Below are 15,646 nucleotides of genomic sequence, written 5' to 3'. Positions count from 1 at the left end.
ATCGCATGGGAACTAATTAATAAATTAACGCGGCCAGTTAAAATGAGGTAGACGCGCGCTGGCACAACCACGTGGCGCTGTTTATTTTATTTTATTTTTTTTTTACCACTGACAGAAGTTAGACAGAAGTTAGACTGAAGCGCGAGGAAAGTCGAGCGATCAAAAACAATGGCGCGCCCGGGTTTTAGCTCGTAACTTACGGTGGTTGAAAGTGATATTTCACTCTTTCCTTCGTCTTCAATGCGCTTCGTGCCGTCTAAACGGCTGTTCTAGAGCAAGGGGGGGCTTTTATTTCGCGAGGTAAACCTGCCGCGCTTGGCTTCGCGGTACTTTCAAGAGAAGTGCAACTTTTGAACAGACACAATGTTTGTTATCAGTCGAGCGCCCGAAAGAAAGTGGAAGACAAGCGACTTAATCTCCAGCGAAACAACCGCGTCTCTCACGGACGTTGCCGGTTTATTTTCGTAAAAAACAAAAAAAAATTTAGAAGCACTATCTCGTTAAATTTAATCGAAAAAAAAAGTGTCTTCTCGAAATGAAATGCCTTTTTGTGCTGCGTGGACCCGGCGTGCGCGTTCCGCAACGAATCGTCGTCGTTGTCAAAGTCGAAAGTTACCGGCTAACTTTCACTAATAACCAAAAGCGGGCGGCGAGGGGGAAGAGAAGAACAAGACGTGGTTCCGCATGTAGATCGGTCTGTAGAACGTTACGAAGCACTAAAAGGCGTGCCACTTGTCTCGGTGGCCTGGTTTCGTGTCCCACTTTTGTCCCGGACTGTACGTAAAACGTCTTCGGACACGCTAACGTGAGCTCGCTCCACGGTGCGAGGGAACTGATCGAGGATGTGGACAAAGATGTTCCTCCCGATGCCCCGAGATCGACGGCGAAACCGGAGCGTGCCAGCCGGGCGAGATACCCTTTGCACTTCGCGGCGTCCCAAAAATACGCATAACAATTAATTACTGTTAATTAATAAATTGTAATATAATTTAATTGCATTAAATTCATTTTTTCCATTGACAAATGTTTTTCGGTTTTTAGCGGGCGAACCGGGACCAGAAGGATTTAAGGATTTTAAGGTGAAATCAGGTGATAAAATGACGCGGCGCCGATACGGAGACGATTCGTGACGGGGGTCGCGAGCATGCTCGGCCAACGACAGTGAATCGCACGATCGTCGCCGACGGGGAGAGAAATGACTGTTCTCAAAGCCGGGGCGCTTATCTCATTATTCCTGATCGCAGATATCTGCCTCGCTAGTAACAGAAGAAACGATCGGTTTTTGAGAAATCTCGGTAAGAGAGCGCTACACTTTACGCTGCCGCCAAAAATAATGCCGTAGGAGATAGCAATGAGGATTTTAATGTATTTTTTTTTCTCTTTTTAGGTCAGCCAGAAAAAGAAGAAAACAATGAAAACGCGATCGACGTAAATGGGCAGATGAGATTTTTTGACGAACTTGGACGTAAGTATCGCGGCTTTTGCTAATAATAAAAATAATTATTATATAACTTTGGAATTCGACTATCGTCCCAAATTATTAAAAAAAAAAAGACAAAATGCACATGAATCGGAACAACTAATTTCTTTCGACTCTTTAAAAAAAGAAATAGACATTTACGGCACACTTCTGGTTTCTTACTTAATTAACGAGATCTAATTGTAAGTACAATGTGAATGCAACTGATTGCATCACCGCGGAACCTTTGCCAATGTTATTTACCTTCAAAATAATTTTAATCGACAAGCAGCGTGCGATGATTCGCATGCAACGGTAAGATCTTGTCGAAATGATAGCCGGAAAGATTTTAAGATGACGAACCGGTTGACGTTCACCGGATACTCGTATTTACACAAGCAAAGCAACGTGGTCTATATATCTTTATCTAATCCAAGCAATTCAGTTCCCTTTTTTTTTTTTTTTTCCTATCCTCTTTTTTACTACGTTTAATAATTATCGCTTGGAACGTAAAATTAACGCGTTATTCTTTTTCGACGAAGACTCAATAAAATCACTTAAACAAATTATGTCAAATATTTTTACAAATTAAATATTATAAATTAAATATTTTTGGTTAATTTGCGGCTGCGAAAATATATTTGAAGAGTAGGAAAAAGTTGAAAAAAAGAGGAGAGTATTTAATATTTCTTTAAAAAAAAAAAGAAATTAAGGATTATAATATTTATACATTAGTAAAATACAAGCGAAGCACGAAAGATCACAGCTGAGCTAACAAGGAAGACGAAATCAGAATCGTACTTGGAAGGCCACTTATCGACGCTTACTTTCTACAAGAATATTTATAATAAAGCGCACGGAAGCTGCGTTTTCACTGCGGCTAGAATTTTCTTCGCGAATCCCGCTTTGATAAATTTTTTTTTTTCCTTTTATTAAAAATAATATCCGGTGCTTTCTTGCAGAGTTATTGAAAATTAATCGGCGCTCTTCAAACTTTAACTGATAAATCGATTTTAATTTCTGATTAAATATTTTTTACAGAACGATCTTTCAGTATATTTTTACCCAGGCATAAAAATTCGCGCACACGGATTGGCACTAGTTCAAATATTAATCTCCGCTTAATATTCTTCAAACAAATTCAGTAGGACACTACGTGAATGGATCTAGGTTCGCATTGGTCTGGCGATCGAAGTAAAAATATTGTCAGCGAAGCCATGCGATAAAATTGGGTCGCGGAATCCTCATCTTGTCGAATCTATTTGATGTAAATGTCGATTTCGACGATAGTCGCCGATACCTTCGCACGCACACTTTCATCTTTTTATTTATTTCAACTATTCACTCTTAATATGAATCTTTAATGAACTCGAGAGCAAAGTCTATTATACTAAACTCAACAAAATAAAAAAAAAATTATCTAATTCTGATGAAGATTTTAACAAAAAAAAAAAAAATCCAACGAAATATTAATAATATTAATATCAAATTTTTTTTTTTTACTGGAAAAAATGCATATTTTAAGAATTACAACAGAATAACGAAAGGTAATTTAAATGACTAAAAAGAATTACAAAGGGTTTGGATGTAAAAAAAAAAAAAAACCTCGACGGTTTTCCGTCCGCCGCGAGGCGGCTGGCCCGAATCTGATGGAGTTTTCCAGCTTATTCAGAGTACGACAATTTCGCGGCGACACAATAATTCCACGGGGAAAGAAATGGAAAATAAGGCACACAACATCGCGATGCGTTCTGACGGCGGAGGTAGGGAGCCAATGTGAGAACGACGGACGACACCGCGGGAAAGCTGACGCCGGTGAAAGCAGTGGACGCCTTCTCGCATCGAGAGGCCCGAGGGACATCGGTCTAAGGCCCAGTCCACGTGCGGAAGGCGCGTATTGTCACGGCTCCTCACCGTCACTCCGGCCAAGTGTTACAGGCCACCCTCGAGCCGAGGGTCGAGACCTTTCGACACCGGGCCCTCGATCGTTGCGAGTCGTTGATCCGCGAAGTAAAAGCTGCACGCGCCGGCATCTCTCGTCTTTCGGACGGAAATTTACGCGACAAATCGAAGCTGCGAGAGAAATTCAAGTAATCGCCAAAATGGCGGTGCTTACGCGAAACCCCAAAACCGCTCGCACCGCGACGGAAAAATTTGTACGAGAGATTCGACCATGAAGCGTCTCCGAAACTGAAGAATCTGTGACTAAAAATCAACCGCGGTCTCGTCGAGTGCATCGAGTCTTATTTTTCCCCCCCCTTTTTTTTCCTTTTTTTTAGAAACCGAAAGTTCGTTAGCTTACGTAAAAAGGGTTCACGAGAATTGATCGTGTGCCAGTGGACTCCGAACGATCTTACGAGTGGAATTTCAACTAGTCGAATCTCACGAGAGAAACCTGACTTCAAATTGAGTCAAGTTTCTCTTCGAATAATTTCGGAGAAACCGGGTTCGGTCTTCGCTCGCGAGATCGGCAGTCTTCCTCGCTGTCGTCGCTGAGGAAGAGGAGAATGGACCGTCGTGAATAATTCTTACCGCCCTTTCAACCTTCGAGCGAGCCGTGAAAAGGGAATGATGCGCAGGGTGTCCTCGAAGTGACAAGGAAGTTCAAGTCGATCATGAAGATCGCGCTCGTGCTTCTGATCACCGTGGCGGGCGCGTTCAATCACCACGACGCCCGTTCCTGGAGACGCAGAGACGACTGCAAGATCGCCAGCCGAACGCCCGCGCCGGTAAAAGCCAAAGATACTCGTTTGCGGTCGGACACGTACCGGTCCAGATCGTCAAGCTCGCGCGAGGCTCTCCAAACCTCCCCGCGGCGGCTCGCGGTGGCCGATGACTCGGAAAACGATCGTCGCGATTTCTGGAAACCGGAAACCGGAAGGCAGGAGCTGACGCGCGAGAACCGGGCCATCGAGAGCACTCTGAAGAACGTGATTGGCAGACCGCCGGAAGCCGAGCGGTATCGGTACTTTTCAAGTTTTCCATTCGAGTCCGGCGATGCCATATTGGAGAACGCGGAGCACCCGACGACCCCGACGTTGTCAAAAGACGTCCAAGATCATTTCTCGAGCCACGAGGAGGCGGATTGGAGCGGGCAGGAAGTGTTCGATAAGGACCCGCAATACGAAGATGAGGAAGAGAAGGTGGAAGAAGTGAACATTCAAGAGTTGTTGAATGAGATGAGGCGAAAGAGGTTGAACGGGCCACACGAAGAAACGGCGGACGGGCATCGGCAGGGCAGAGGGAGGAAGCTGACTAGCCAGCAGCAAGGAGCCTTGCTAGTGGAGACGCTTAGGAAGAAGCGAAATCACACCAGTGATCATCGAGGGCACAGCTCCAACTTACAGAGCGGCCTTATGGACATGCTGGGCAGAAGTATGTAGGACGAAAATGTGACGGAGCTTTCAGTTGAACGAGATTCCGGAAGTAAATCTCGCAGATCGATTTGTTAAAAATTACGAAAGCACCAGTCGTGAAATTGACTTGCACAAAATGAATAACAACTGGAGTTTATGGCGATTAATCGATCGACAAGAGATGAACACATCGACATCAAATTCCAGAATTTTTTGTTGTAAAACTATTTTTTAAATATCCCTGTCGTTTTTTTCTCCAATTATTGTCTTCTTCTAATTAAAAAAAAAATTAAAATTAATAGATTAATTAAGTTCCGAGATTAAACAAAAAAATTAATTTAATTTAATTTAATTAAGTAAATTAAATTAATTGGTCAGGATAGTGTCCAGCTTGAGAATTGGCATTTACACGCGAAATCTGTTTTCAGTGATACCTCAAACGTGCAAGTACAAAGGTGCGAAGTTTGAGTGCGGGCTAAGCATCAGCTGCGTTTTAGGGGGCGGCCGGCCTGTCGATCTCTGCTCCGGAGGTTTGATATGGAGCTGCTGCGTGGACGACGACGACATACCCGAGAAAATTCCGCGGCCGACCGTGGGTCTGCTGCAGAATGCCAGTAAGTATATATTCCATAGCGGAGAAGTGTGCCTACCAAAGCAACCGATTAGAGAGAGCGAATAAACCTCGCCGGACAGTTTGTCGCGAATTTCTTAATCTGCCATTCGGAAACGCCGGAGACAATGAGAGCGCCGAGTATGCTCTTCTCACGGAAGAGTTTTTTAATCCACCGGCGTGGGTCAATTAACCTCGCGAGGGGTCCTTTTTACCTACCGTCACGCCGCCGTAAATTTCCGACATCCTGAACGAGGGGTCCGTGTCCTCGAATGTCGCTAAACCGAGTTTCTGAACCGAGACTTCGAGGTTGCGTAGCGCGTTTAGCGCGACTCGCCCGAGATCGACTTCTGCAAACGCTCTTCTCAATTTTTGTAGCTGGAGAATGGACCTCTCGTCCAAATTCAAATAAAAAAAAAAAAATCGTAAAATAAAAAGAAAGAAATCGGACAAAAAATATTTAACAAACACACACAAAAAAAAAAAAAAAAAAAAGCGCAAAGAGGACGCAGATGATGATACGTTTAACATCTGTGCGCGGGCGTGACGTTATCTCGCCGGCGTTAGGAATCGAGACGAGATCGGATCGCAAAAGAAGACTAAGAGGTTTATCGCGAACTGAAAGAAGTCACCGGCTGGAAGTAACCCGATTTCTATCCGGTGACATCCGAAATTGCACAACCAGACATACTATATATATAGCGCGTAATACGAACGGCGTGGCGACGGCACTTTCAAATACAGTTATTCACACCTAGTTTGCGCGCCCGTAGAACTTTACGCGGGCGTGCTTTCCCGAGCCGCGAGTCGGCAACCGTGACCGGCGCGACCATCAATACAATGAAACACGAGATTAGAAGCTAACAGGGAAGATAGCGGTTGCGGAGCAACTCGATCGAGTCATCTAACATTTTTTTACGATATTAAATATATTTTATATAATAATGATTATTATATTATATTATAATAATATAATATTATATATATAATTTTTCTATTTATAAATCTATCGAACTAAGGTAAAAGTATTTACCGCGACGAGCAGGTCGAGAGAAAGCGACGCAAGAGCAAACCGATTATCACGTTATTAACACCAGAGCTATATACTGGTGTCCGCGATAATTATCCTTCTGCCCGAAACGACTTGTCCTAAATCGCCGATCGTTAATTCTCCAACTGCGAGCGGAATATTGGATATACGCGATCGCCGAAGTGACTGCGAACTAACAGGGGCACCGTTACCGTTGCCTAGCGTTTTCCATAAATCTCGGGCACCAGCAGCCGTACGTAGACGACGACGTGAACATTTACAGCAGCGCGGTAAGGCCCGGCAGGCCTCCGCACGAGGCCCACCGGCCCACGTTCGTGGCCGCCGGTGGCAGCCTCTACGACCCGTCCTACGCGATCTGGAATCACGATCGGCCGAACGATCTCGCGATCGGCCACGAGACTACCCATCGGCCGCCTTACGTCACCCGTCCTTACCACACCACCCAGGAATATCCGCAGGATGAGTTCGACGGCGGCTACCCGGCCGCGACTTCTAGCGGACCTATCGAGGACTCGTCCAACGCCCTGGACTACTCCAGATACCGTGGTAATCGCATGAGAATCGCACGACTATTGCACCGTATGTTGCTTATGAGTGTGTATGTGTGTGTGTGTTTCCGCACGATGTGTGTCGAACGCACGATCCGCGAATTTGACGTGATCTCGACGCGCTGTGAGAAAAATATAACCGCTTCCGGCGTGAGCTATAATAAAACTATAGTAAAATTATAAATAATATAATTTTATTATAATCGAGCTGGAGAATAAGCGCTGACTGTTTAAACCCACGTACAGATTTGACGAAAACCAGTGTAAACATACGAGACAAAACTGTGACGAAAGAAATACTGTTGCACTCGTCGCTAAATGCGCCGGCTACTGACAAATCGATCTAATGGATCCCAAATGACGGAGACTGTGCACAATGTTTTGCACGTGAAAGCTGCACCAAAACGAACGCTTTCGCCGTCACGTCGCACTTTCTGCTGCACGGAGCGCCGGACGAACGATTGCACTTCGAACTGGAGAAGTTAAATTTGGAGGAAAGGAGAGAACGGCGGAAAAAAAAAAAATAAAAAATATTAAAAAAACAGCTGAAGACAAAGAACAAGCGAATCGAGGAAGAGGCAGCGTAATTTTATGGAGTATGAAGCAAAGAAGAAAAGTCCGCGTGCTTGTTCAAATTTAAATTGTTGCATTTAAATTAAATATCAAGTTAATTTAGACAAAATGTTTTTCTCTACGTTTCAAATAAAATTTTCATTAAAATTGTCAAGAAAGTTTCGTGGCGATTAATCGCGTGGGCGCTGCATCTCTATAATCTGCGATAATAAATACATTTCCCAAAGTTGTACAAACTTTCTACACGTCGTGCCGTGTTGTGTTCTTTTTCTGCTTTCTGTCGCTCGCTAAGGCGCGAACGATCGTTTTAAGCAAACATCCAGGTATTCGTTTAATTGTGATAATTGTAGAAAGTATCGGGTAATAAACTATAAATTTTCAGCGTAAAAAAAAAAGAATAATAAACTCCTTTTTCTCGTATATTCTCAGTTTCTCTTTTCCACGCACGAGTATTGCCTCGTTTAAATTAATATCACAAGGTGCTGTTAAAAAAAAATATTTTTCTCTCTCAACGATATTAACATCGTCGCTGACTTATCGCAAATAATTTTTTTTTTTTTTTAATAGTATAATAATTCGCAACGTCTAATATAACTTCCTATTTTCAGGCTGCGGCGAGCTCTACACGAGGAGCAATAGAATCGTAGGTGGACACTCGTCCAGCTTCGGCAGTCATCCGTGGCAGGTGAGAACCTTTCTCTCTTTCTCTTCCTTTTCTCTGCATTATTCATCGATCAATTTGTTCGATTCGTCTAGCGCGGAGAGAACAAGAAAAAAAAATCTATTAAATCATCACTAAGCGTCGCGGGCCGTGACGCGTGCCTTGAATACAGATTTTTTGTTGCAACGTGCTTGAAAAAGAGCTTTCTTAACGTTCTCCTTGTTTTTCAGGCCGCGATTATCAAGTCGGGATTTTTGCAGACCAAGAAGCTATCTTGCGGCGGCGCTTTGCTGAACAACCGATGGGTGGTCACCGCGGCGCACTGTGTCGCGACGTTAGTATTGATTGCTATCGATAGTTTAACGTAAAGCCGCTGATGCATTAATGTTTTGTGTACCAGGACGCCGAACAGCAATTTAAAAGTACGACTCGGGGAGTGGGACGTCCGGGACCAGTCGGAACGGCTCTTCCACGAAGAATTTAATATCGAGAGGAAAGAGGTTCTTTGAAATATTAATACTTTGAGTCTTATCGATTTGACGCGTATGACATTTTTCGGAAATTCTGCCCGGCATTATAACGGATGTATTAAAAAATATAACGTCGATATAAACTTAAAAAAAAAAAAGAAGAAAAAAATAATAGTAATAAATCGCACACGCATTGAGAGAAAAATATAGAATCTCAATTAAAATTTTGTGATATGTTTAAGCAGAAATATAGTTAATTCAGTTAATAATGTTATAGTGAAACCAGAAGTAATAATAATTTTCTCTCAATGGGCAAAAATGCGAATCGCGAACAACGCTCGGTAATAATCACGTTAAAAATCGTAATAAACACAGATACACCCGCAATACTCTCCCACCGACTTCCGGAACGACGTGGCTCTGGTGAAGCTGTCCCGGGTGGTGGCTTTCAAGCAGCACATCGTACCAGTTTGCCTGCCGGCGAGGAATTTGAAGCTCTCCGGCCGGACCGCAACTGTCGCTGGCTGGGGACGGACCAGGCACGGTCAAACTTCGGCGCCGTCCATTCTTCAAGAAGTCGACGTCGAAGTAAGCTTACTCCCGGTCAACGTACTCGGTCTTTGACGAAACTTTTCCTCGATTAAACCGCGCGCGACAAAAATCACGACGTATATCTACAAAATATCCATTTTTCTCGCGGCTAAATTAATTTATTTTAATATAATCAATTTTCTTTTTGCTGTTTAATCACATAATAAAAATTATTTCAACTTCCGCGTATGTTTAATAATTATTTTCTTTCAGGTGATACCGAATGACAAATGTCAAAAGTGGTTCAGAGCCGCCGGGAGGCGAGAAACTATTCACGACGTGTTTCTCTGCGCGGGATACAAGCAGGGCGGTCGAGATTCATGTCAGGTAAATCGATCGAGTAAGATTTTCATTTTTAAAGACAGGGAGGCACTCGTCTACAAGTTATCTCGTTACAGGGCGATTCGGGAGGTCCGCTCACGATGTCCGTGGAGGGCAGACACGTTCTGATCGGTTTGGTCTCTTGGGGTATCGGTTGCGGCCGCGAGCACCTTCCCGGCGTGTACACGAATATCCAGAAATTCGTGCCCTGGATCGATAAAGTGATGAGCTAAAGGAATCTCCGAATACTCCGAAAAACCACCTGCCTCGCTTGATAAGAAGGGGCGAAAGAGAGAGAGAGAAAGAGATAAAAAGAACAAGAACGCACAGTTACCAAAGTCTCATCCCGCTTTTTTTTCTTTTTTTTTCCTTTTTTTTAATCGTGCTCGATTTTAAAGAACGGGATATCTTTGCCGAAAACGCGACGCTCTTTGAAACTGATAATTAAACGTTAATCAAAGTTGAAGATTAGTCGGCGTGTCCCAGTGACTAATTAGATAAATTAGAAAATTGATAATTAATTAGGAGTAAAGATGCGACGACGGTTTAAGTTGTTTAAGCTCCGTTATTGTTATACGTATTACGTTATAAATAATTTATTGTCGTGTTAAAATGGAAAGATAACTATTCAATTTAAAAGACTTGTCTTCGTATTAATATTACTGACGATTTATGATATCCAAGCTACGTAAGAAATTTTATTTTTAAATTCGAAAAGTAATAAATACTTGAAAAAAAAATATTATCCCATAAAATTTATTTAACATTATTAAATTTAATTTGTACGAAAAATTGTTTTTTCGAAAGATGTCTATAGAAATCTAGTTTTGCAACAAATATATTGTACATAAAATAGATCCCTTGCGTATGTACTCAGTGTCGATATGCTATCTCCCGTTATCGACTACCTGCAAAAGTGAACACCACCTATCCACATGTCCATAAGTTTCCCACTGGGATAACTAGTAGTTTTGCGCTGCAGGTAATAAAAAAAAAGCAGTACTTTAAAATTCCACAAAAATAATAATTAAAAAAAAATCCTATAACTTGATTAATAATTTTAACATCGAATTAAAATTGATAATAAATTAAACCATATTCCTAGCATATTTTTCTAAATTGTAAAATACAATTTTCCCAAAATTTGATTATATTTAATAACACCAAGGCGCAAAAATTCAATTTGTTAATAATTAAATAAAGAAAAAGAAAAATAAAATAAACAGAGCGTAATAATCGACAGAAGGAAAAGAAGAGGGTGCCTTTCAGCCCTTCCTTTTAGGACCCGAGCCGAACGGAAGGTGAACGGGATTGGAGGATGCGCGAGAGAAGTGCACCTACCATGACACGGAAAAGGGGACCGGGGGGAGAGAAGCTAGAGCGATGGTGGAGGGTAAGTTGCTAATTAGAGCCAGATTAAACGCTTGTCTGGGGAGCCATTTTCCTTGCCGTTCCTCGCCGTGGCTGAAGGAGGACGGGTGGCGGCAAAGGGTGGACCAGGAAAACGGGGGTCTGCGCGGGGGTTGCCGAGGCTCAGAGGGCGAGGAAGGGAACGCGGGGACGGCAGCGGGAGAGGCGGGCTTAATGAAAAGTGTTTGCCCCGTAAAAGTTAAGATTAATTGGCGCTCGGGGGGTGGTTACCGCGATAATCAGCCCGGGCCAGTGGTTTTCAAACCCTCCCGGTCTTCAGACCTTCCGCTGTCTCTTACTGCCGATCGCGTTCTTCTTCAGGCCGCGATCGAACGGCGAAGCTCGTCTCTCTCTTTCACGAGTCCTTCCGTCACGCCCGTCGTATCGCGCGAATACGTTTACGTTTTTTAATATCCCGTATCTCTCGGGAGAACGAGAAACTTTGTCGATGTAAACATCTCTCGAATTCGCGCGCAATCTCAAGAGATGAGGTCCGGAAGAATTTAAGTAGTTAAAAAGAAAAAAAAATCTATATTTGGAGTCAGATAGACTCCCTTCAATTACGAACTCGTGTTCCCGCGAACCTGCAGTATTTTAATAAAAATAGCAATGAAAATTTTAAAGAGAAGTCCGATTTTCTGATAATCAAAATTTTTCCCTCCCCTTATTTTTTTTTAAATAAACCTTCTTCGCAATTATATTAAATCGCTTAGTCGAGCGATGGATTTTTTTAACACGCGCGGGAGTTTAAAACTCGTCCGTGAACCAATTTGATAGTATTCTGCGAGTTTGCAGGAAAAGTCTATTCAAAAAGGATTCGCGAGGTCCATTATATCGGCGATAATCATACGGCGACATGATTAAAGAAATCTAATTGCGCCTCGCCGAGCGGCGCTTTCGTTCACGGTTGAGCACAGCTGGAATGGGAGGTTAATTTGGCGACACCTAGTTTCATTAACAACGCCATTAAAAGTAATGGCCGGTGAGGGGGCGAAGTCGGTCGCGAGGCCTCCTCGGGGGCCGGGAGATTCTAATTACGGAATAGGACTGCCCTGCCGAAGTGCTCGGCGGGCAAAGGGCGGGAAACGGAGGTCAAACGCCGGATGTGCCAGGAGGATGGAAAGAGAAGGGACCACCGGGGTCGCAAGACGCCATGATATTCGTTAAACGGCATAATTGCGCCCGCCGGAACGGCACTCGCGTAATTGTTCCGGCGCCGTTGAAAAACTTATCGTCCGAACTGATTATTGAAATCGCGCGATTAACCCTCCGCATTTGAAATGATAGCTCGGAGAACGCCTCTCGCAAAATCCTCACCGAGGAAACTTTTAGAGAATTATTATGGTGCCAGAAAATTGTAAGATTAAATACTAGCTAGCCGGTTGTCTTCCGTGGGATTTAATCTCGTAATTCCAAGATAGTCCACGACTTTGCGCCAAGAAAAAAAAAAAAAAATATATATATATATAGTTACCTCTGGCCTCAACTAATAATTTCAAAATACTTTTAACCGCAAAAATAATTAAGTCAACTACGTCTGCGGTATAAAATACTATAAAATTATTACCAACATTTTTCTCTCAACGTGACACATTAATAATAATAATTCCCTTCCGAAATTTTCTCCGCGTTGTCGCGCGAGTCTTAATGGACAAAAAAATCTGTAAAAATGTGCCCCGCGGTTCTTGCACGCGTCGAGTACAACAACACCGCTGATGTACCAGCCGCGATAAAAGCGTGGATAAAAAAAAAAAGTCAAGGCGGCGACGATAAGACGCGCACGGCGATAACGCGATTTTTGTGCAAAAGAAAATTAAATGATTTTTGTTAATTGAGCGACGCGCGGGGGATAGCGCGAGAGCTGCTCATCCAAACTGATAAACGGGACAACGGGATACATCAAGATGCGATAATACTTAGCGCGTAGGTTTAATGGAAAACTTATAAATCGATTATACGGTTTCGCTCGCCATTATCGCCCGTTAATCTAAAGTGGAGCGACGAGGCTAATGACGATGACGGCATATTTATTGCGGCAGTAAAACGGCCATTTCATTAACCTATTTATACCAATAAAATCGCCATGCTTAATCCACCCAACAAATATACCTGCAACATACAAGCGACGACCCGTTTATCAACCATATTAAATATATGTAGCTCTGCTTTGCTCGCATCGTCTAATTGAACGTAGCGAAAGATGAAGCATAAATAAACGTATCAACTTTCCTAAAATTATTTTGTAGAATATTTAAAATTATTTAAAATTAATTAAGAGTCGTTAAACAATCCCGAATTAAATCTTTGATCTTCATGGACTCAAAATCGATTTAAATATAGAAAATGTATCAATTACTGTAATTAATAAGCTTTTTATTTTATTCTCAAAATTGATTTGGAAATTTTAATGGAACTTTTTTTTCGTTACGGCTAGTTTTAAATTATTTGTTTAAAGCTTATTAAAGTACCTTAAGTTTTACTTCACCGATGCAAACGAGTAAAGAATCGTAATTAATCCGATAAACGGCCGACGGGCGATCGATACGGCTTCATTAACGGTATTTACATAAATATAGATTCACGATAAGCGAATATACGACACCAATTAGGACTTATCGGCGGTCAGCGATAGCTAATCGAAACAACGATCTTATCCCTCGGATAAGAAGACTGCGACGTGCAAATTAAGGTAGTTAGCTATCAGCCACTATTAAAAAAAAAAGTTAAACTCGAAAAATTTCGCAAGACTTAACAAAACGACGAGCAGCTTAATTGTTTGCATCACTCGGGTCAATTTCCACCAACGCAAATCAACTTCAATCTTAATTCAAACTTTTAATAAGCTCCTTTTCATTTCCTAAAATCAGATGAGAAGCCAGTTGAACCGAGATTAAATTAAGTTAATTCACGTTAGTACAAATAACCGTTGGGAATATTACTTTACGATCAGTGTTTTTTTTTCTATTTTTTTATTTCTTTTTTCTTTCTTTCTTTTTGAGATACGACTTCCCCAAATCGCCTTCGATGATCGTCTCCGCGCGAGAGACTCTCAAGTGACGATACGGCGGAGATTTCTCGCTTATCGTGACGGGGCATAATCGGTGGTTAAAAATCGATGGCTCGGTGTTTGCTCGACGGCTGAGGGTGACAGAAAGTTACCTCCGTGTGCGTGTATACGCCGGAGGTCCACAATATGATATACATATATGTTTGCTACCTGCACGGCCCTCGATATGTCGACAGTGGCGTAGAGTTGCGCGAATGCCCAAGGACGAGGATTTACTAATTACATTACGAGATAATAGCAAGCCCTGTCACAGATAATCGTCAATTGCGATCTCGTGTATCATTATCGAGGCCTATATTGTCCGCCAACAACAAAGTAGATAGCAAAAAAAAAAAAATTTTTAACCCTGGATGCCTCTGAAACTTCTCCTCGCCTTTTGTTACTTATTTATTACTCATTTCGCGACAAATAACGAAATTACGACGAAATATATCAATTTAATTGATTAATTCTTTCGAGAATTAGAAAAAAAAAAATTGTAAAATTGCCTTTTCCTTCGTTTATCCAGATTTTCTTTTCTCAAGAAATCGGGCAAGTTGAATCGGTGTCGTGTCGGAATATATTTCGAGAGAGCAGCGCGCGTGTGTCCACGACACTGATACGATAACATTACGGGAGTACGTAGAAGCGTATCGAGAGAAGAGTGGAAACGAGTATCCCGCGAGTATGCTGGACGTGCTTCGGCCCTTAAGCAAACACTCTTTCGTCTCTTATTTGGCTACATCGAGCAAACGAGGAGCGAACCTGCACCTTCCGAACACCGTGGCGAAGCCACGAAGCCAGCGAGCGGGTGATCCATCACTTTTCAATTGTTCAGAACCTGAAAATCTCACAACACCCGCCGAATTAGTTTCGACTTTTGCGTAGCCAAAGTAAAAAGAAATTTTTTTAGTATTTTAAGTAGTCAATCTGAATATTTTATGCCCGATTAATATTCAAAAGAAAAAAAAAAATGCAGAACGTGGGAGATTAAATTTCGATTTTCGGCCGGAAAACACGCACTGGACGCGCAATAGTAACAAATAAAAAATTATATTTACGGTTTATTATGTCAGTCTTAAAAGATAAGATAATAAACTCGGAAACTAACAACTTTACTCTCGTCTCATTGCGGCCGATGGACTTTAAATATTTTATTGCGGAAAATATTAATTCTTCTAATTGCCGAGTGATTTGTAAAACATTATTGAACTTGAAGGAAATACCTGCGGGCGTTAAACGCGTCGTCACCCTGATAACCAAATATTCGTTCCGCTGATACAAGAGACTGCTGATAAGGGGAACGATTACCGCAAACGGGGTGTGATACCTATTAGGCGACTATTAGGTACCCGATAACGCGGCACGTATTATTGATATAATACTTCATTGCGCGATGTTATCCGAACGGATGTCCACTAATACGCATATCTCTGATTACACGTTTCACAGATAATCGGACTCGCGCTATAATTGATCCCCGTGACTCGCGCGACCATCGCGATAAGAAATTTCGGCCGCCAATGCAAATCCGAGTGTCTTTAAAAATT

At 42.3% G+C, this 15,646-nt stretch overlaps 1 protein-coding gene across 1 annotated transcript; it reads left to right on the top strand.

Annotated features, from left to right (window-relative positions):
- Positions 1 to 4,074: 4,074 nt before the first annotated feature.
- On the top strand, positions 4,075 to 10,232 carry LOC139103431 (uncharacterized). Its single transcript, XM_070658080.1, has 9 exons — positions 4,075 to 4,834; positions 5,244 to 5,429; positions 6,678 to 7,022; positions 8,206 to 8,282; positions 8,489 to 8,592; positions 8,659 to 8,758; positions 9,104 to 9,316; positions 9,533 to 9,646; positions 9,718 to 10,232. Exons 1-9 carry the CDS (start codon positions 4,075 to 4,077, stop codon positions 9,871 to 9,873), a joined length of 2,055 nt encoding a protein of 684 aa, XP_070514181.1. The 3' UTR covers positions 9,874 to 10,232.
- The last annotated feature ends 5,414 nt before the right edge of the window (positions 10,233 to 15,646 follow it).

Source organism: Cardiocondyla obscurior, linkage group LG06 (assembly GCF_019399895.1).
Source record: "Cardiocondyla obscurior isolate alpha-2009 linkage group LG06, Cobs3.1, whole genome shotgun sequence".
NCBI classification, from domain to species: domain Eukaryota; kingdom Metazoa; phylum Arthropoda; class Insecta; order Hymenoptera; family Formicidae; genus Cardiocondyla; species Cardiocondyla obscurior.
The sequence above is the reverse complement of the archived record's forward strand: the minus strand, read 5'-3'. Positions and strand labels throughout refer to the sequence as shown.